The sequence below is a fragment of the Rhamphochromis sp. 'chilingali' genome (genome assembly GCF_963969265.1).
Source record: "Rhamphochromis sp. 'chilingali' genome assembly, chromosome: 13".
NCBI classification, from domain to species: Eukaryota; Metazoa; Chordata; class Actinopteri; order Cichliformes; family Cichlidae; genus Rhamphochromis; species Rhamphochromis sp. 'chilingali'.
In genome coordinates, this window is record NC_137940.1 from 30,276,603 (window position 1) to 30,297,914 (window position 21,312).

The 21,312-nt window shown below is 41.1% G+C and overlaps 1 protein-coding gene across 1 annotated transcript in view; it reads right to left on the reverse strand.

Annotated features, from left to right (window-relative positions):
* dock2 (dedicator of cytokinesis 2) overlaps positions 1-12,431 on the reverse strand; it is a 112,345-nt gene extending 99,914 nt beyond the window's left edge. Inside the window, exons 1-13 of the mRNA XM_080901817.1 lie at positions 12,297-12,431; positions 10,378-10,461; positions 7,914-7,954; positions 7,669-7,724; positions 7,465-7,561; positions 7,230-7,378; positions 6,828-6,963; positions 6,027-6,184; positions 4,744-4,825; positions 4,437-4,572; positions 2,865-2,940; positions 2,628-2,704; positions 279-529 (exon numbers count right to left, since the gene is read on the reverse strand). Of these exons, the coding sequence (XP_080757943.1) occupies positions 279-529; positions 2,628-2,704; positions 2,865-2,940; positions 4,437-4,572; positions 4,744-4,825; positions 6,027-6,184; positions 6,828-6,963; positions 7,230-7,378; positions 7,465-7,561; positions 7,669-7,724; positions 7,914-7,954; positions 10,378-10,461; positions 12,297-12,339 (1,386 nt within the window). The 5' untranslated portion in view covers positions 12,340-12,431. The remainder of the gene's footprint in view (positions 1-278; positions 530-2,627; positions 2,705-2,864; positions 2,941-4,436; positions 4,573-4,743; positions 4,826-6,026; positions 6,185-6,827; positions 6,964-7,229; positions 7,379-7,464; positions 7,562-7,668; positions 7,725-7,913; positions 7,955-10,377; positions 10,462-12,296) is intronic.
* Positions 12,432-21,312: the final 8,881 nt, after the last annotated feature.

Sequence of the window (21,312 nt, forward strand, 5' to 3'; positions counted from 1 at the left end):
TTGTGTGTGCATCCATGTATGCCTAAGATGGATTTGCCTTCTGGGATAAATCCGTATCCATTTGCCCTGACTATGAGAGGGTGAGTAAGTGTTTCATCAGTGCCGTGCTTGCTCAATGACCTACACCACCTCAATCATTTAATACACAACATATACTTTTGCACCCGCACACTTTATCTATACCCTAGACACACACAAACCAATCACAGTTCATAGAAATCCCTCTCCTCTTTGAATCCATTGATATGCTCTGTCCCTGTTATTTCACATTTCCTCACCTGTATGACTTTGCCCTCCTCATCACAGACCCACATGATGACCTCTACGTTTTTCTGGGTTGTCTTGTTGTATTTGTCGAAGTCTCCGCCCTGTAAGGTGAGGTAGATGTCATTGCGAACATCTCCAGGCATAATGATCTCTGGGAAGCCAAGCTTCCGGGCTACCACGGTGCTGCGGTCCACGAGGTGAGGGTATTCCTTCCGAATCTGCACAATGTCCCCCACCAGAGCCTTCATGGTGACCCACAGCCCTATGGATAAGAGAATGAAGAAGACTATGTATTAGAGATGGAGGAAGAGAATGTACTACTGAAAAAAAAAAAAAAGATGCGATAATGACTTTATATACGTTTTTTCCTTATACATATTATTCTTCTGCACTACATAAAGTGTGATGCAGAGTTGTGGTTGTGTTGGTTAAAAGAAGCTAGGAAGAGGCTTTTCAAGCTTATATCTGGTCACATTTCTAGTTAAAGCCATGAGATTTATATTTTGTGTAGAGCTGCCATGGGTATGCTTTGTTGGGAACCCTGAAGCACATATGAAATCTTCCTATTCTGGCTTTGGAAATCTTAATGCCGGTAAATCTGAGCAGGTCTCAGGTGACCAGCCCCGTCCTCAGTTGCCTCACATGTTTCGCTGGCTCCATTCTCAACTGCAAGACCGGGCCCAGGCTCAAACCCAAACCCAGCTCCAAGCCCAGCTTTGTGGCAGCTGTGGCTAGAAGATCAGTGGATGCGCCAGCTTCTCCAGTCTGCATGTTTGATCAAGACACTGAACCCAGAGTTGCCTCTGATGTTGCCTCTGATGCATCAGAGTGTGAGTTCGTGTGAAAATGGTATAGAAAAAAAGTTCTTTGAATGTATGTGAATGAGCACTGTAGCAAAAAGTGGTTTGAGCACACAGTTAGAGTAAGGGTACGCATTATATACCAGTCAGTTTATGGTATCATAAAACTTTTTATGCTTATTCTTCAAGCATACATGCGTTTCTGTAAAATGCAACAGACCAGAAAGAGAAAGATGCACAGATAAGATTTGGCCTGCAGGACCATCTATCATATAAAACAACCTGTGTAAAAACAGTGTATTTTAATGGGCACGAGCATAAACTGAATATTTTAAAGAACTTTGCAAGACCAAACCTTAGCAAATTTAAGAGCGTTTGCATGTAAATACAGGCACCACTCAAGTCTTCTTTAAACGAGGGATCGCAAAACGAGTGTTCATTTATTTCTCTGTGGGAATGTAAATTCAAATGGAAGCCAAATAAATGAAAATAACTTCAAGGACCTGTAGTATTAAAACTGAATTTAAAAAAAACTTTAAGATGTTTTCAGGACCAACAGAAACCCTGAAACATGAGGCCTGAGGGCTGAACTTAATGGATGCTTTATTTTATGTAAAAGGTTACTGGTTATTTATGGGAAACATGATATTAAAATGAACTGAGGATGTGCTGGCATTGCAGACAAGACTGCAATAAATGCTGGAAAATTGCTGTGTCCCATTTAGGAAATGGGAGCAAAGGGGGAAAAGAAAAGATGGAGGTATTATTATTATCAACAGAATTTACTTCTAAAGAAAATGGACTCTCAGAGGGTTTCAGAGAAATTAGGTGAAAAAGCAAAGAAAAGGAATTGGGAATCAAAAGGGAAAAAAGAGGTGAGCTATTTTAGGGAAATACATAGGTGGTGAAATCTAGACTGTGTTACAAACCTACATTTTCAAGGCTAACCACAGACCTACAGGGAAAACACTCAATGTGTTTTGTGTGTGTGTGTGTGTGTGTGTGTCTGGACAGTAGCAAAAGCACCTAAAAGAGAGGAAGGAGAGATTAGGGGTGAGTAATGTTAAGAGCAGGCATCTGGTGGCCTCAAGTGTTCCTTCCATATCTGCTTGTTCAAGTGCTCCTTTCATTTTCCAGGTTATGCCCAGGGCCTTCAGGAGTGAGAGGAGGATAAAAGCTGAGCGATATGACAGTGCAGTCGGATATGCGGGGTTACTCTATGTGGAACAAGACAGTGTCACCCATAGGGGTTGTCAAAGTCTGCCATAAACATGAGGTAGTGAGCAGCAAGACTAGAGTCTGGTCAGGGAGAAATGGAGGTTAAGTAATATGAAAACACCAGCTCAAGGGTGGGTGCCATACATCAGGATAATGTCCTTCATTCTCCACCCTAGTGCAGAGAAAAGAGGCGAGGATGCAATGAAGAACTGCCATTTTATCTAACCACAAATGACTGGAGCATATACAGTCCAGTGGGAACCTTCAGTGCGTGCAGGACTTTTGCAAGAACTGCCACATGACTAGGAACAAAGAACAAAGCCTGGGATTGCAAAACTGTACCTTGGCCACCACTGTCTCCTCGTGATGTTGTCACTTTGTTCAGTAAGGTGTGGAGAAAGTCATTTTCTGCAACTACCCTGGAGTCAAACATACAAACACAAAGAAAACATTCATATGCAGAAAATTACAGTACTGTTTTCTTAATTTTATAGGTAATAGATTTTCAGGTTTTTAATTGCTAAGAAAAGGTCAGAGAGAGGTGGAGTGGGAAAAAAAGAAACAAGAAACAGGACATACGGGAAAAAGGGGATGAAATACTGCTTCTCTTCATCGCATTCAATCTTCCCTTTGATGATATCACTGATGTCCATCACTGCCAAGAAGAGAAAACAAATGTGTCTGTGATGACAGAATCAAACAAGTACTAGGTTGTAATCCGTACTGAGGTTTCACATTAGCAAAACACCACATTAGAAAGACTGGCCTCCTCATTGCTCGTTGTGAAGTTACATGAGGATATAGGCAACTTAGAAGTGAGATTCCAAGAAGCCAAAAGTGTAAAAAAAAAAGGGCTTTACAGTCACCATCAACATTTTAGCTTTGTACAAAGGATAGCTCCCAGGTGTAAGTATGTTCAATAATACCTGCAGCAGCACAAGCAGAAGCAAAACAATGTTGACCTTTAGAGCAGCGGGCCCCAACCCCCGGGCCTCGGACCGGTACCGGTCCGTGAGTCGTTTGGTAGCGGGCCCCGAGAGTTGAGGCTCAGGTCTGAAATGTATGTTTTTCAGGGTTTTTATCGGTTTTCAGCGTTATTTTGTTATTCTTTTTATCGTTAACTCGGTTTTCCTGGGTCTTTTCACGTGTGTTATGAATAAATCATATTTTTTTCAGTACCGGTACTAGTTTTATTGTGTTGTATTTATCCGCGACACCTTAAAGGCCGGTCCGTGTTGTCGGGCATAAACTGGTCCGTGGCGCAAAAAAAGGTTGCTTTAGAGAACACAAGTAATAATGATTGAAGCACCTAACAAAAGTCATTATTGATGGTAAAACTGGTGGAATTTGGTAATGAAATGAGATGTGTTAGCCTTTTCTCCTGTGAATCGGATGAAAGCTTCTGTTGTTTTACGGGTGGCTGTAGCTCAGGTGGCAGAGCAGGTCAGCCACTAATCAGAAGGTCGGTGGTTCGATCCCAGGCTGCCTCCTGGCTGCATGCCAAATATCCTTGGGCAAGATACTAACCCCATGTTTGCCTATTGGTGGTGGTCAGAGGGCCCGGTGGCGCCAGTGTCCGGCAGCCTCGCCTCTGTCAGTGCGCCCCAGGGCAGCTGTGGCTACACTGTAGCTTGCCATTGCCAGTGTATGAATGGGTGAATGACTGAATGTAGTGCAAAGCGCTTTGGGGTCCTTAGTGACTGAGTAAAGCGCTATACAAATGCAGGCCATTTCCCATTTGACCCTCAACATTAATCAAAAAGACACGCTCAGTTACCTTGAGGTCACCAGTATGCTCACAAAGCATTTACAAAGCTACTTTTTAAAAAAAAAAAAGGGTTTTAACCCTGCACTTTTTAAATTCACAGACTTGCAGTCTTCTTCACTGCCTTCAAATTATGCAATAGTGTGTTTCCTGTTCACTATATCCGATGATTAGTGTTCAATATATCTGTTCATTAGTGCAAAAGTGTGTCATAATTTGAAGTCACGTATATGTAACAAAACTAAAATAAACATTGCTTATCGCTGAACTAGCAAACACTGACAATGAAGATTGCCAATGTACTTTTTCCACTCCTTGATCACTAGAGCTAGAAATTTAGTAGCATGTTGGAAAAAAAACCTCTGCATTGTCTCTTCATGACTTACCTGCAACCCCAAAAGGCCTCCTCAGGCCCTGAGTAAACTTCTTGTTGTTTGCTTCTTTCAGGTCCATCCTGCCTACTCTTACAATCTGACAGATCAAATAAATCTTCTCTCTGCTCAGGTCTTTGTTTCCCAAGTCCTGTTGAGCAAAGACAAAAACAATTGTGTATGAAATAAATTCAGAAATCAGGAATAAAGGAACAAACAAACAAACAAAAATGCTATGTAATCTTCTGAAAAGAAATAGGTCACCTATTTCATCTCTCCACAGCTAAGAACAGTGTGACATTGCCCTCGTGTGGTCACTTACTGTAAAGACAACCTTCAGGTTGTTGAGCATGTCAATCTCTTTAGGAAAACCTTTGCTGCCCCAGCGTACTAAGTAGTTCTCACTGTACAAAGAAGGGTAAAGAGTTACAAATAAATAAATACACAAATAAATAAACATTTTTAAATTAATTTTACATTTTAGCAAGCAACCACATAAAGATTATCTCATCATTCATAATTAAATTTTCAGACATACTCTACTAGCCAAAATGAAACTGTGCACTGCAGCCTGACTGATGCACATGATTCACAATGAAAACAGTTTCAGTGAAACTTAAGCTCAAATCTTTGATCCCCTTGCAAACAGCTGTAACTACTAAATCTACCCTGTGTAGCTACATAAACATGTAAGAGACACTTTAAGGGAGGAGAATAGAAAAGCGGACCCCAAGAAAACCTGTGGGTGCAGTAAGGTTAAAAAAATTAGAAAAACCTAATATCTTTCTAAAATATTGAACCCTACTGTTCTTCACTTTTTTTCAGGGAGATGTGGATAAACATACCTCTGCGAAAAAAAAAGGTTTTCAAAGAAAATAGTAAATTATTTAAGCACATAAGCACAGATGAGACAGAAGTGAATCAGAGATCACAGCCAATGCAAGAAAATACAAAAGAGTAGCTGTGGATAATATATGTTATAAGAATAAGATGACAGACTTGGGTCTATCTTAATACTTTCAGCTTCTGTGGCTGAGACATAGATATAGCCAGTATGACAGTGAGTGACAGGGCTTAACGTCAGCACTGTCAGGCACCACACAGTGCTGCCACTCAGTATGTGCGGCCCTATAATTTGTAGTTTCTGTATATTTATTTTTGGCATGCCGTTGTTCACATTTAACAGGGCTTAGCAATAGAAGAGAAACAATGGAGAGGTATACAGACACAAGAAGAAATAGAAAAAAGGTTTTGCATATATGTTTTATACAGCAGAACAATTGAGGTAAGGTTAAAAACAACAACAACAACAACGACATCTAAACAAACAAGGGATGTAATTTTTTAGCTGGAACTATGATGTTAATTTCCAAAGAAGAATCAATTACATAAGAAAAAAAATCGCCTTATCTTTCAGTCTGTATGTTTGTGATTTAACACAAAATAAAAAGTCACTTCCTTTCAGTGACACTGAAAAATATATAAGACCCGCAATAACTTTACTTCACAATGTGAAGCCAAATCTTCCTGAGCGTCTAATCCACCTGACAGGAACATATGTCTGAAACACCTTTAGGGAATACGGTAAGGAAAGAGAAGTGACACCTGATGATGGTTTGCTTATTGGGATCATAGAGGGACATGAAGAGCTCGGAGTCCTCTCCAATGCGACAGACAAAGTTCCTCACAAAGACGTAGAGGCTGTGGGTGGGGGAGGACTGGATCCGTGCTGAGATCCCGCTGTGGTCTGTCTGGATGTTGGACTGTGTGAGAGGAAATAAATTTTAGGAGATAACTACTGATGATGATTTAACAGGATAAAATTCCAACCAAAAGTGTTCATTTTGGCAAGGGTCTGATAAATGTGTTTGGCTGCTCTAATGTTTTATAATTAGTGGTTACTTTATTCTAAAATGCACCAGCTGCAGCTGCAGATTGTGGGTTTGTGCGGGAAATGGAAATCACTGAGTAAGAAAATCATCAGAAATCCATTCTGTCAATGAACTGAGTCAAGGCTGAAATGAAAAATTGGCTGGATGGAGTTGAAGTGGAGTTAAGCCAATTTGAAAGGAAGTGAATTCTTAATTAGTCCAAGCTAGCACACATGACTGGGAAGTAAAATGTATTATTTAAGGACTTTTTCACAAGGGTTAAGTTTTATTTTACTAATTTATTATTTTTTTAAAAAAGTAATAAAGTCGTTTTTCTACTTGTGTTTAGTTCAGGGTAACTTTTACGCGTACTTGTATTACCCCAATAATGGGGTAGAAGTTACTCCAGAAAAAAAAACTCCCTGGTTGTTGCTTCCAAGCTGAAAAAAACAACACTGTTGTGACTGTGACATCACATTCACCCTTGGAAAACATTTTCTATATGGCCCTCTCCTTCCTACAGTTTGTTATATACCTGCTCCTCTTTGATGCGTTCATTGATCTTGGCTGTGGCCTCCTCATGGGCCCGAAATAGACTGATGACGTTGGCTCGCTCTGGGTCCAAGATGTTCCCGTCGTCATCTCGAACAACCTGGTCCAATTCAAGGATCCTGGTGTGGGGAGTAATAGAGGGAAGATTGATACAAGGTGAACAAGGATGAGGGAAGAGCAACACAGGAACACAGCAAGGGGTATGGACTGGGAGGCAAAGGAATAGAGATTGCAAGACAAAGTTATCAGGAAAAGAACAGAAAGATGTTCAAAGGAGATCAAACTAACATGAATTATACAGTCAGTATGACAAAAATCTGGTTGGTTGATTAAGCTTTAAACAATGAGAAAGTATAAACATGTTTAAATATTAATGCAGGCGTACTTGTTGCCATAGTCAATCTTGGAAGTAACTTTCTGCTTTAGCTCCTTGAATTCATCACTAGGCAGGGTGCCAGACAGGAGCTGAGAACGCCACTCCATCAGTTCCCACATCAGCCTCTGGACCTGTTTGACACGTGCCTCTTTATTGGCCTGGAGAGGTAAATAAATGATGTTCGATTCAGGCGCACAAACACACACACACGAGTACAAAAAGTGGCTCACTGTTTAATTCATACCACAAATAGCTGCTTCCATATGCTTCCCCACTCCCTCAACGTAGTGGTCACCTCCTTCACCAAGGGCATCTCTACAGACAACACCACTTCCTCATCTCTGTCAGAGCATAAGTAATGGAAAATGGAACAAATTAAAAAAAAACTTTTACAGACAGTTAAAGATGCCTTATTTTTGGTACTGTTATTATTATTTTTTTTACATACCCTCGTTTTTCAATTATGACTTCCTTAACTTGAACAAAACTGACTGGAAACATTCCCTGGAATACATGTAGAGGAGATGAATGAGGAAATGATAAGTGGTGATAGCTTGGAATATTCTTTTCCACAAGAAAGAATAAGAAAAGTAAAATTCTCACATGAATAAATCTGGCTGACCGCTAAAATGTGCTTTAAAGCTTTCTGTTAATGTAAATCTTCACTGATATTATGCTTGTGTAGGCTCTTACCTGTTGCGCTTTGTTCCTAGACAAGAAGCCTCTGTACCAACCTGAAAGACAAAGTGGCATCTTACTATCAAGACAGGAAATCAGGATAGTGTAGACTCTCTAATTGGAACAACATCACCACCTTAAGGGAGTCCAGCTCCATAATTTTGTGGAGATGGAGCTGGACTCCTGTAAAATGGTATCAAAGAGGGGGATGTTGTCCAACATTAGGACAATACCTCTGACCCACTCCATGACGTGCTGGTCAGTCACAAGAGGATGTTCTGTGAGAGACTGAGATTTCCCAAATGCACCACGGAACGACACAGGAAATCATTCCTACCCGTGGCCATCTCCCTGTACAAGTCCTCCATCTAATGCACAGTACAATAACTACACCGTTTTGCACATGCTCTACAGTGAAAATAACAAATAACAAGTTTTGCAGTTTAGAGTAAAATGTCAATCATATATATTTCACTTCTGCAATATTCTGGATATTTATAATTGAGCTATTTGTACATATTGGAGGCATTTCTTATATTTTGTAAAATTTGTGATATATTGTATTATTTAATACAGCTCGCACTGGAACGGTTCGCAGCCGAGTGTGAAGCAGCGGGAATGAGGATCAGCACCTCCAAATCTGAGGCCATGGTTCTCAGCCGGAAAAGGGTGGAGTGCCCACTCCGGGTCGGGGATGAGTTCCTGCCCCAAGTGGAGGAGTTCAAGTATCTCGGGGTCTTATTCGCGAGTGATGGGAGAAGGGAGCCGGAGATCGACAGACGGATTGGGGCTGCAGCTGCAGTAATGCGGACGCTGCACCGGTCCGTCGTGGTGAAGAGGGAGCTGAGTGTAAAAGCGAAGCTCTCAATTTACCGGTCGATCTATGTCCCTACCCTCACCTATGGCCACGAGCTGTTGATAGTGACCGAAAGAACGAGATCGCGGATACAAGCGGCAGAAATGAGCTTCCTCCGAAGGGTGGCTGGCCTCTCCCTTAGAGATAGGGTGAGAAGTTCGGCCATCCGGGAGGGGCTCAGAGTAGAGCAGCTGCTGCTCCACATCGAAAGGAGCCAGCTGAGGTGGTTCGGGCATCTGACAAGGATGCCCCCTGGGCGCCTCCTGGGTGAGGTGTTCCAGGCATGTCCCACCGGGAGGAGGCCCCGGGGCAGACCCAGGACACGCTGGAGAGATTATATCTCTCGGCTGGCCTGGGAACGCCTTGGTATTCCCCCGGATAAGCTGGAGGAGGTGGCTGGGGAGAGGGAGGTCTGGGCCTCTTTGCTTAGGCTGCTGCCCCCGCGACCCGGTCCCGGATAAAGCGGATGAAGATGGATGGATGGATGTATTATTTAATTTAGTTCTTAATTTAGTCTGTTACTGTTATTGTCTTGGAGCAACTGTAACCACATAATTTCCCTAAGGATTAATAAAGTACTCTGATTCTGGAAGTTACAGCAATGTAATAGTTATACTCACTGGTCACTTTGTTAAGTACACCAGTTCAATTGCTTGCTACTGCAAATATTTAATCAGCCAATCACATATCAGCAACTCAGTACCTTTTCAAGACAACCTTAAGAAGTTCAAACAGAGTTTCAGAATGGGGGAGGAAAGGCGACTGAAGGGACTCTGAATGAGGCACTGTCGTTACAGCCAGGCTCGCTGGTCTGCCAGCTAAGAACTAAGGCTATAATGTGGTTGAGCACACCAAAATTGGATGGTAGAAAACTGGAAAAAAACATGAGTCTGATGAGTCTTGATTTCTGCTGCAATATTCAAATAGTAGGGTCTGACTTTGGTGTAAACAACATGTAAGCATGGAACCATCCGGCCTTGTATAAACAGTTCAGACAGATGGTGGTGTAATGGTGTTGGCGATATCGTGTTGGCACAGTTTGGACTCCTTAGTACCAGTTTAGCATTTTTTATCTGAATATTGCTCCCGACCATGCTCATCCTTTTATAGCCAGAGTGTACCCATCTTCTGATGGCCTCTAATGGCTGTTTCTGTGTGACAAAGCCCAAATCATCTGGCTAATTCCATAGACACCAAATCTCCATCCAGCCTTTTAGATTTGCATCAAGAAGATTCACTCTGCACCAACTGTGTTATGCTATCATGTGAACATGGACCAAACTTTCTGACGAATGTTTCCATCATCTTGTTGCATCTCTGCCAGGAAGAATTAAGGCAATGCTGAAGGCTAAACGGGGATTAAACCCAGTACAAGGATGTAAAAAGTAGCAGTTGAGCGTACATATTATTGTATTTTAAATGTATTTATCATGTTTATACTCCATAAAACATGATAAACGTCTAACTCTCACAAATGTAACATTTACAAAAACACGAACAAAATATGCTTACTAACATGCAGTTTTTCAATAACAAATAATTTCAAAGTTTTACACATCTATGTATAAAGTATTTGAACCACACTGACAAACCGGATAACCGACTTATTTAACAACATTTTACCTTCGCAAACCTCTTGGATGTGGACAGTTTCGCCCACCTCCAGGGAAAGGTGCTTCTCATTTTGGCCAACAAAGTTCCACTTTACTAAAAAAGAAGAAAAAAACCCATAAGTGAATAAAATAAAAATATACATAAATATATTGAATATATAAATAAGGTTATTGTTACAATGGAAAAATAAACTTGAACACAAACACTAAGTATGCAATGGCAAGCCTCGGTTACAGGAAGATTTTAGTACACACGGTAAGCTAGCTTGATTCGTGACGTCACACGTTATAAGGTTTTTTTTTTAAAAAGGCTAACCAGTAAAAAAAAAAAACGTAGCAGTAAAACACAATAGTAGATGGCGACTAAGTAGCTTAAGGTAAATATAAATAGGTAGTCCAAATAAGTTAGTGTATCCAGATGCTGGCCAGCTGCAAACGGTGGCACACACGAGTAGGCAGGCAACGGAACAGGTTAAGGAGCAACGCCTTTCTTCAGTGGGCCTCAGGTTGGGTTTATGCGATAGTAAACAGCATTTCTTTAGGTTTTGGGCTGTTGATAATCCGGAGCTCTGGAGCAATTTAAAGACGTTAGTAGGCTCTTTTTTTTCTGCTTTCTGTCTTTTCTTTAATGACTGTATCAGTCAAAATGATCGGATTTAGGAAACAGTGAAAGCAGCAGTGAGTAGCGACATGGGTTGCAGCCAAAGACCAGTTGCACGGCAGAGGAAAAGTGTGCAGAGCACCGACAGCTAAAGTCTATCATTCATCTTTGTGCAACAGTTCAGAGGTTTGCTCTCCTCCATTTGAGCTTAAAGATGGTTTGCCCTCAAGAAGAACTGCAGCTACAAAATGCCTGCTAATGAAATTCTGACTGTGCAAAAAACCAAGCAAAAAAGTCAGACTATTTCTAGACGATACTTAAACTGATAGAAAAGGAAAAGGAAGCTTATTTGTGCGCACTTCGTGAGACTAAATTGTCAACATTTTTTTTTTTTTGCATCAGACTTTTCTACTGTATTCAAACTTGAGACTTCCTTCTTCCCCCACTTCCTGTGTTGTAGTCTTACACAGACCAGGAAGATATTTATACTAGATACAATAAACAATATTTTCTTTGAGTAAGTATATTAGAAAGTGCTTTAAAATGACTTTTTAACCCACACCCACCATCAGCATCAGTCTCGTGCTATAAGTAGATGAACTACCCAGGTGAAAGAACCCTACATGGTCTATCTTTTTGCAAGTAGGTTAAATGATAAATCAATGCAGTGGCTGCAACAGACCAGTGAACCTCAGTTAATAAAGTCTGTATTAGAAGGCAGAAATCTGTGTCTTTTCCAAGTGTGTGACTGCACTGCATATCTAATGGCAACACACACTGATTAGCTCCGCCATATTAAACCCACATACATAACAGATAAACTGCACACTGTACTTGCCCATTCTAGGATTTGCTCCAAGCCAAAACCAGGCTTTCACTTTCAAAAATGAACATTTTTAAGGACTGTTTATCTTTTAGCTTCCGTATTTATGTGCTGCATGCTATGCAATTTGTAGAGATTGCCTACTTGCAGCTGCTTATTTCTCCATTTTTGCTTATGATTTTATCCCTTACAAACCACTGCAGAACCACTTCAGTGCAAATAAACTATAATTAGCGTAGTTGCACTGAAGTTAAATGATGAATAAGATTTCAGGATCTCAGTTCTTTGGAAGGATTAAAGCTGATGTCTACCTCCTAAAGCTCTTTGAGGCCTTTGGCACCTGCCTACATCCGCCAAGCAGGAAGTGATGGGAATCTATTTTTCTCATTTCTATTCATTCGCTGTATAGGCTAGCATCATACCGTAACAGAAAGGCACCATAAAAACTGGATGTGCCTGCACATCTCACACAAAGATACATACAAACAAGCACATGTTGACTTACCTACACCATACCGCTCTCTTGTGGTTTTCATCCAAGGAGCCATGATTGTGTGTAATCCTTTACCTACTTTATACTTTTGTCTTTAGAAATCTCCTAGTTTGTCCGTCCACCTTAACTTCTCATTTCTGCATTTTGTTAACGTTAAATGAAAGCAATAAGCCCATCCCCCTTTGCCTCTCTTCCCCTTCTGTCTCTTCTCTCTTCCTGCCTTCAGGCGGTTAAGAGGAAGTGGGTGAGTACAACAAGGTGGAGTCCTACAGCACCCGCAGGCTTTTGCAGCGTGCGATGTCTCTTATTTTCCTCATTTAGACTCGACGTGCCGTCATTATTCAAAGTAAAGCGTCAGTAACACACGATGACAGTTACAGAAGTGTTAGAGTCGAGAGGATGTCTGAGTGTCCAACCGGGCCTGTACGTGCACATTTTTTTTTGTGCTTTTTTTTAAAGATCTTTTCATGTTTTCATATCTGAAAAACGCAGGTTGTCTGCTTTCTCACAGTAGCATCTAGCTGTTGAACCGTTGATGACTTAAACCATTATTCAGCCATCTTGCACATAACATACTCTGACTTTTCCCTTTGTGGATCACCATTTGAGCTTGTGAAATCAAATGTTGTAGACGGCAAAGCATCAGAGAATATGGCTTGATGCTGTGTTCTATTACAGATAATTTGAGCTCCCCCTTCCTCCTCGATCTACAACCAGAAAGGTAAAAGTGGAGAAAATGCTTTAACAATCCGAATGGCTAGGCAAGCACTACAATACTAATGCTAATCTTTAACAATTTTATGTTGCATAGGGACGATGGGTTAAAAGCTTCCTGGGTTTTTTCTTGCATGAGACATCAAACCACACTCTGTTTTTTTAATATGAATTTTGCTGCTCATTAAAATTGATCTGAAAAGACTAAAAAATGTCTGTAATAACCCAGAGGCCACGTCATCAAGCCCTGCCTGGCTAGCTCTCCATACCTCATTAATGGTTAATTTGATATGCATGTGAATACAGTGAAAAGGATCTAATGATCACATTCCAGCAGCATGAAGCAAAAATTATACTGACTTTGGCAATCACTAAAAAACTTTGTAATGTTTGCAATGTTAGCTGAAAGACACATAAAAGACTGCATGTATAGCAACCGCAGCAATTTTGTCTCTTTAATAGGGAACATTCCTGCAGCTCTATATACTTTCTAAACTGAAACTGCACTAGTACCTCAAAAAACAGCAAGAGATGTGAAGTGACGCAGATGTTAACTGGGTCCTGAATAGCTGGTTTTAAGAATCTTATATAAAATTAATATTCCAGTTGTGGACTGAAAAAAACACTCCTTAAATAAACTGTATTTACCCTGTACCTCCCACAGATTGTTGCCTTGGTAACCATTAGCTTTCCATTCCTGACAGCATCCTTTACACAGCAATTGGCAACAAGCATCCATAATTGATGAGACCTTTTTTAATATTATTGATCGCTCTCTTGACATTAATTATAACCTACACTCTTAGAATAGTAAATAGTAACTTTTCAGAGACCAGTGGGAAGTAATTAATATCCAAACGATCCATTTATGAACCAATAATCATCCTCAAGTCTTTATGAACTTCATCATCAGTATGACACTCCCAAAGCAATCACCCCCCACCCTTTTTAAAAAAAAAAAAAAGTACCCTGTAAATATAAACTCAAACTTCAAACCATTTTCAACTGGTTGATGATTATCCTTACAGCTTTTCTTCTGTTATAGTCCCTATTAGGGGAAATATGGATGACTCACGGATTAGTTTCTTCTGGACATCTTCACAAGACAAAGGACCAATCAAAATACTCTATGTGAGTATTACTTTTTGGACAGCCAATGTAGCTCACAATATAAAAGGCCGATTAGCAGGTTGGGTCTCAACCAATAAGGCTATGGCTGTCAGGTTTTGACAGCCTCAACCAATGATGCTGTCAAAACCTTACAGACACATGAAAAACTGATCTATCATCAGCATATCGCTGTTTACTTTTGTTATGATGGTGATTTTAGAGGCTTTCTCACGCCGCACATTTAAAATTAGCCATGTCTGAAATGATCCTTGAAAATGAAATAGTATTCTTTACTAAAGTGAGGACATAAAGGGATTTTGGGTACTTCACAAGTGATAGCCAATGTGTATAATCCATAGACTGTAAATGAAAGGTAGAGCTATTCTTGCTTTGTCCATTGGGGCGTTGTGTTGAGAAGCTTCAAGTGTAAAGTTTTTGCCCTTACCAACTTGGTAATTTGAAACTTAATGAAACTGAATGTGGCAAGAATTGAACTAACCAAGAAATCACACGGTACTCATAGGCTGCTTGTCAATATATCATCCTGTTTGACTCTAGTGGGGACCAGGATTTACCAAATTAATGTTTTTTGCAGTGTGACTTTAACATACTTATCACATGTCCCTTTATAGGCCACCCATTTTTTTAAGTTTTTAATTTTATATTTCAAATCATGGTCATTTAAGTCACTGTATACCTCTGTAAAAGTGTTCACAGAGGTTTATAGACCACAGCACCTAACCTTAAGTCATAAGAGTCACCTGCTGGTAACCTTAGAAAACAATGCGGGTTTGAGGCACTTCTGCATTTGCTTCACTTCTCAGGACCTGAAGTATACATTTTATATAGTCTGTGTTATAATGTAGGTGAGATCATTTGTACCACGCCTTGTGACTCTCAAGTAACATCATTTGAAGTTGCAAATCAGGACATCCTTACAAAACACAATCACAAGTAAATCTAAATTCCTGGTAGCGGTTTATCATAATAACATGACAGAGTTTCACAGCAAGGCGTTCATGCATATTTACCACAGCTCCTCATCTGTTAAACATAGAGATAAATTGGGTGCATTGGAGTAGCCAGCTAAGTTAACATTTGCAGTATATCAAAAACTGTTATTTATAAGAATAAAAGCGAAATCACATGAAAAAAACCCTGTATGGATGGGTCAAAAAGAAAATCCAGAAGAGGGGGCTAGAGCTCTTAAATGGTTTGTTTGTTTGGTTTTTTCAAACATTTACTTATATCTTATCAGTAAGAAGTATTTGCTTCCTCTTGCTCCTTTTTGAACGGGAAATGGTCAGCTTTTTGGTTTTTGGTTTTCCTTGTGAGTAGAAAGGCTTCCAGCTATTTTGTGTTTATTTGTTTTTGTATGTATTAACACTTGTTACTTACATTTTCGAAATAAAGATTTGGCTGATCAGTATATATTTTTTTCTGAACATAGTGTTGACATAGACTAGACACTACACACGCTGGTCACTTTATTAGTTATACCTTGCTAGTAGTTTTGGCTTCGTTATGGCTCTATAGATTCAACAATGTGCTGGAAATTTTCCTCAGACATTTTGATCCATATTGACACGATAGCATCATACAGTTACTGCAGACCTTTTTCCATGAGGAAAATCTGCATAATGCAAATCTCAAAGCTGCCCTATTGGACTGATCTAATGACTATGGAGGCCATTTGAGTACAGTGAACTCTTTGTTAATATTACTCTTAGATAATATATGATGGCATGCATATACTTGCTCAGTAGTAGGAAAATAAAGACATCCCACAGGTTGTTATTTACTCTCAAAACATGCCTATTTTCTTCTCATCCCTGTGATGCGTTCAAGGTGCACATGTGATGATGTTTCATCACTCAAGAAGACAGTGAGCATAAAAAGTAATTGTTTTTAAAGTAGGAGGTTTCAAATGCAATTTCAAATTCTTTCCAAGTAGCTCAACAAATCCAAATCAAATACACAAAAACGTTTCTGTTTAGTTTGGCATAAAGTGTGTCAGCTAGCTAAAAGTATTTCCTTGGGTGAGCAAACAAACAATGTGCAAGCCTGAGAGATGGAGAAAGAATGAGTACAGAAGAGGAAGATGAGAGACTATTTTCAAAGGTATGCAGTGCTCAGCAAGTGCCATTTACAGCACATGACCCTTAGTCTGATTTGTTGGGTCATGTGACTCATGGGTGGAAAATATGAATTCTTGCCAGCTAGCTGTCATCAGGGGCTGTTTGTGACTCAGTGTATATGAAGAGCCAACCTTGTTTCTTTCTCTGTCCTCACATGGTATGGAGGCGCTCTGACTGACGCACTTCAGCTCCTATAGTCACCCAACAAAGCATATATTGCAGCACTAATTTACTCCTCTTTTTGTTTCCATCTCCTGTAAATAAAATAGGTAATGCATATCCTACTTGTATAGAATCCCTCTTTTGTCGCACGCTAGAGTCCCTTATAACAAAGTGGGTGCTAATACCAACTACTAAGGACTAAGTTGCAGGCAGGTTTGGAGGGAGATCACCACCTGTTGGTGGTTGCTTTTGTTTCTATTTGGCCTGGGTCTGTTATTGGAGTAATGGTAAATTTGACGTGTGCTGTAGAATGCCCTTGTGTGAGGCAGTTGTTGCTTTGGCTGTATGGTTGACTTGCTGTCGGGTTATTTTGGGATGGTATCGATAGTAGAGGAGTTTCTCTAGATTAACTTTCCCTGCAGGGATAAGCAACTCGGTCTACTTGTGGGCTAGTTGGCTTGCTCTTTTATGTTATTTTGTGCAGAAACGGATTAAGACCTTGTGTCACTTTCCTGTCTAGGTGAACAACAGCATAGTTGGAACTTAAATGACGCAAGTGGGCTTTGTGTTTTAAGTATATGTCATGGGATGAAGACTAGGGTTGAGAGGCAGTTAGCTGGGTGGGGGGATGTTTCAGCTTGCCATTATTGAGTGGTGTGTCCTGGTTTGTACTGTGGTAGCAAACAACTAGTAGCAAAGTCAGTGCTAGTAGCTTTTTTTCAGGTTGAAATGATGGCTACAGTAGCAGAGTCTGTGGATTATCTAAGTGAGGCGATTTTGAATAAATGTAAAAGAGATCAGTGTTGAAGATTGTTGTACGTTTTAATCTTTACAGACAGGCTTTTAAGGATGCTTTACTGACTGCTTTAACAGCTGAGTTGGTGTAACAAAACTATTAGTTGAAACAGTCTAGTGTTTCAAAGCATGATGATATGGTTACTGAAGAAGGCGTGATGGGGTCGCCAGTGCAGGCTTGAGTAAGTTCTACTTTAAGTTTTGGTGACTTGACTTTTGAACAGAGAAGTAGCTCAGTCTAGCACTGGCTTTAGTCCAAATGACTTGGGTTTTGGTCACAATGTTTGAGGAGTGCCAGTCTTGGTAGCCGAGGATCAGTCCGCCAGGGTCTCCGCTCCTGGCTGCCACCCGGCACACGATGCACCCGTCCTCTTCGGTGCCTCCTGCGGGTGGTGGGCCTGGGGGAGGATGGGCCCATGTCCCCTTTTCGGGCTGTGCCCAGCCGGGCCCCATGGACTAAGGCCCGGCCACCAGACGCTCGCCCTCAGGCACCCTCCCCGGGCCTGGCTCCAGGGATGGGCCCACTCCGGGTCGGGGATGAGTTCCTGCCCCAAGTGGAGGAGTTCAAGTATCTCGGGGTCTTGTTCGCGAGTGATGGGAGAAGGGAGCCGGAGATCGACAGATGGATTGGTGCTGCGGCCGCAGTGATGCGGACGCTGTACCGGTCCGTCGTAGTGAAGAGAGAGCTGAGTCTAAAAGCAAAGCTCTCAATATACCGGTCGATCTACGTCCCTACCCTCACTTATGGCCACGAGCTGTGGGTAGTGACCGAAAGAACGAGTTCGCGGATACAAGCGGCGGAAATGAGCTTCCTCCGAAGGGTGGCTGGCCTCTCCCTTAGAGATGTAGAGGAGGTGGTTCGGGCATCTGACAAGGATGCCTCCTGGGCGCCTCCTGGGTGAGGTGTTCCGGGCATGCCCCACGGGTAGGAGACCCCGGGGCAGACCCAGGACACGCTGGAGAGATTATGTCTCTCGGCTGGCCTGGCAATGCCTTGGTGTTCCTCCGGATAAGCTGGAGGAGGTGGCTGGGGAGAGGGAGGTCTGGGCTTCTCTGCTTGGGCTGCTGCCCCTGCGACCCGGCCCCGGATAAAGAGGAAGAAGATGGATGGATGGATGGATGTTTAAGGAGTGTTACAGCAGGACAGGGGTCTTCCGGACCTACTGGATTTAAAAACTAGTCTACATATCTGCCCAGATAGCAAGACGACATTGAATTGATGTTGATTTTTCATCCGATCCGTCGTTATGGTCAGGGTTGAAATGCCACTGTTGTAACAACATTGAAATACTGTGGTAAACCGACGGTCTTACTATAGGGACGTTGAAATGATGTTGATTTACCGTTGTTTTTTTGTCATTGATATTTGATCTATTTGTAGTCGACCAGGTGACAACAACAACGTTGAGAAAACGTCTATTTATAATTGACCATCATTCGGCGCCGGTCACCATCAAAAAGCCATCGATTTGTAGTTGAGCGTTAAATTGCATTGCAACTGAGCGGGTATAAAGTACGGGAGAAAGTAGATTTATTGTTTTTTTTGTTATCAGTGACCTTGGTCTAGTTCATCAGCTTTAAAAAAATCGTTTCGACGTGCAATTTAGTTGACCGGGAAATTAAAGCAGCGATCACTTGGACTATTCCACAGCACCCTTCTCACAGTGGTACATCCCTCCAGGTAACCATTGTCTTGTACAGTTGAGCAGGACATTAGATTTACTCTCAGCAGAGTTGACCGGAGAAAGCATCAGTTCATGCACTGCACTGGCCTGCACCACGATTAGTATAAGGTAAGAATGAATGAATTTTCTTCTATTCGTTATTTCCACTGTTGCATTTGAATAACAGTAAAAAAACTTGTTAATGTACAGTTTCGGACAAAATGGGAGCCCGAAATTGTGTCTACTTTCATCTTACAATCCGGCAACAAATAAAACAACAAATAAATTGCACTGCGAACAAAGTCTATCAACAAAGAAAACATTTTCGTTTTATACTTTTCCGTTATATTCCCTTACAAAGCTAGCCTAACACTTTGAGGGTTCCTTTGTTCTTGCCGTCGCCTCGGCGCTTGACCAAGACTTTCGCTCTGTAGTTGCTTTTTAGCATAGTACTACAAAAAATTGTAAATCTGTGATATATGATTGATAAACGTAAAGGTAACTGTATAAATGTGTTCAATGACTTTGTTACTTTTAATGATTGGAGAGCACCCGCTTCAATTCGCACTCAATTCAAACTTTACGTTGCACGCTCACCTACCTTTACGTTGCACGCTCACCTACCTTTACGTTGCACACTCACCTACCTTGCATTTGCACCTTTTGTCCACACGTAAACTGCGTTTTCGTTAACTGAAAACTGAGATTTTTAAAGACGCCTGCCAGGGTGGATATTTTCGAAAACTCAGTTTTAGCATTTACGTGTGGACGAGGAAAACGGAGTTGCCTATATACAACAACAACAACAACAATCTTTATTTATAGAGCACATTTAAAAACCAACGGCATGCCAAAGCTATAAGCTATTATTATAAGCTTTAAGCTATTATTTATTATTTAGTTCAGTCAATAGATCAAGTTTTGTAGTGACTATGAAATATATTGTAATTATCTGTTTCCTGTTTATCCTAGACAGGGCAAAAAAACCCTCCAAATTGGAAAAAAAGGTAAAAATGAAAGAGGTGCATTGTGCAGTTCAGCACTGGTGGTACAGAAATAGTCCCTAGTTCATGGATAAATGGGGAGAAATTGTCATGGCCTCCATATCCTCCGCGAGACACATTCAGGATCCATGCCGCAGTAAAGAGGAGAGTTCATCCTGGTGCAACATGGCTCACCTATGCACCAGTCCGGCTTCTCATAAGCCATGGTGGGTATCATCTGGATTGGTGTTGTATAAATGTAACAATAACAAGTTTTTGGTGTCCTAATTTATGTCTGGCCATACATTGTGTTTGTACTTCCAGACACATTTCACGAAGCAGAACGCAGTCTCCAGAGATATCTACGTGAACACTGTGATACGTCTGACCTTCAGTCCGAAGCAGAAACACAGACCAGTCATAAAAGAATGGTAAAAGGAGCCGTCCTCAAAAAAGAAAAATTCCACCTGCTACTGTGGAGGAGTTGTCACTGCTATTGGATACTTTGCTGGAACACAGTAAAGCTGTGGGTTGCGGGATGACCCATAATGTTTTATCTAGGGGTCTAGATTTATGCCTGTAGTGCACTGCCATGTAAATAATTTGCATTTACTGAATATGTACTGACTGAGTACCACTGTTCAAAAGTTGAATAAAGAAACAAACTAATTTTGCCTCTTTTTTTTTTAAAATTAAAACCACTTTGTAGAACATCACATCAGTTACAGTGTAGAATCCAAGTCATTTATAGTTTACAAATGACAAAATGTTTACACAAAATCATGACGGTGTTTACATGATATCACCCATTTCTAACATTACTTTATTTACTGTATCTTTTGAAAAAATACCGCTATTTATACAGCACAAGACTTAAGAATATTTAACAGGAGCAGGTTTCATTTTGCCCTGGTTTTACTACCACACTGTTCACCAAACGCAGCAAACCTTCACCATCTTATCCAGAAGGGTCACCTCTTCACCCTCACATGGAAGAAGTAATCTGATTGGCATGGTGGTATGTTTGAAGCAGGTCCCTTGTGTAGCGCTGGGACCCAGTCACGATGTGTTTCATCCATTTTATTGGCTGGTTTGCCTGCAATAATGCCAATATCTATCCTTTCCAAAATCCTTTCCAAGCCCACCCCCGTGACATCACGTTTCACACACGGTTGCTGTACATATACAGCCAGTGTTAAAGCTCACAGCCCGACACACACCAACACAACAGCATAGATAGCACAGACGTCAAGGCGGCGAGGCGTGATTGCGGGTGCCGCTCAGGTGCGTCCGCCTCCCCTGCCGTGGCGCTACAGGCCACGCCCCGCCACACACATTAACCAGTTAAAATACATATTTAGGCAGAATTTTGTAAATATCTATTTTTCATCTTTTAGCAGCATAGTGCTTTTTTCCCAATTATTTTTTTAAAGTCAGGTTAAGGCTCCAAAAGCACAAAGGC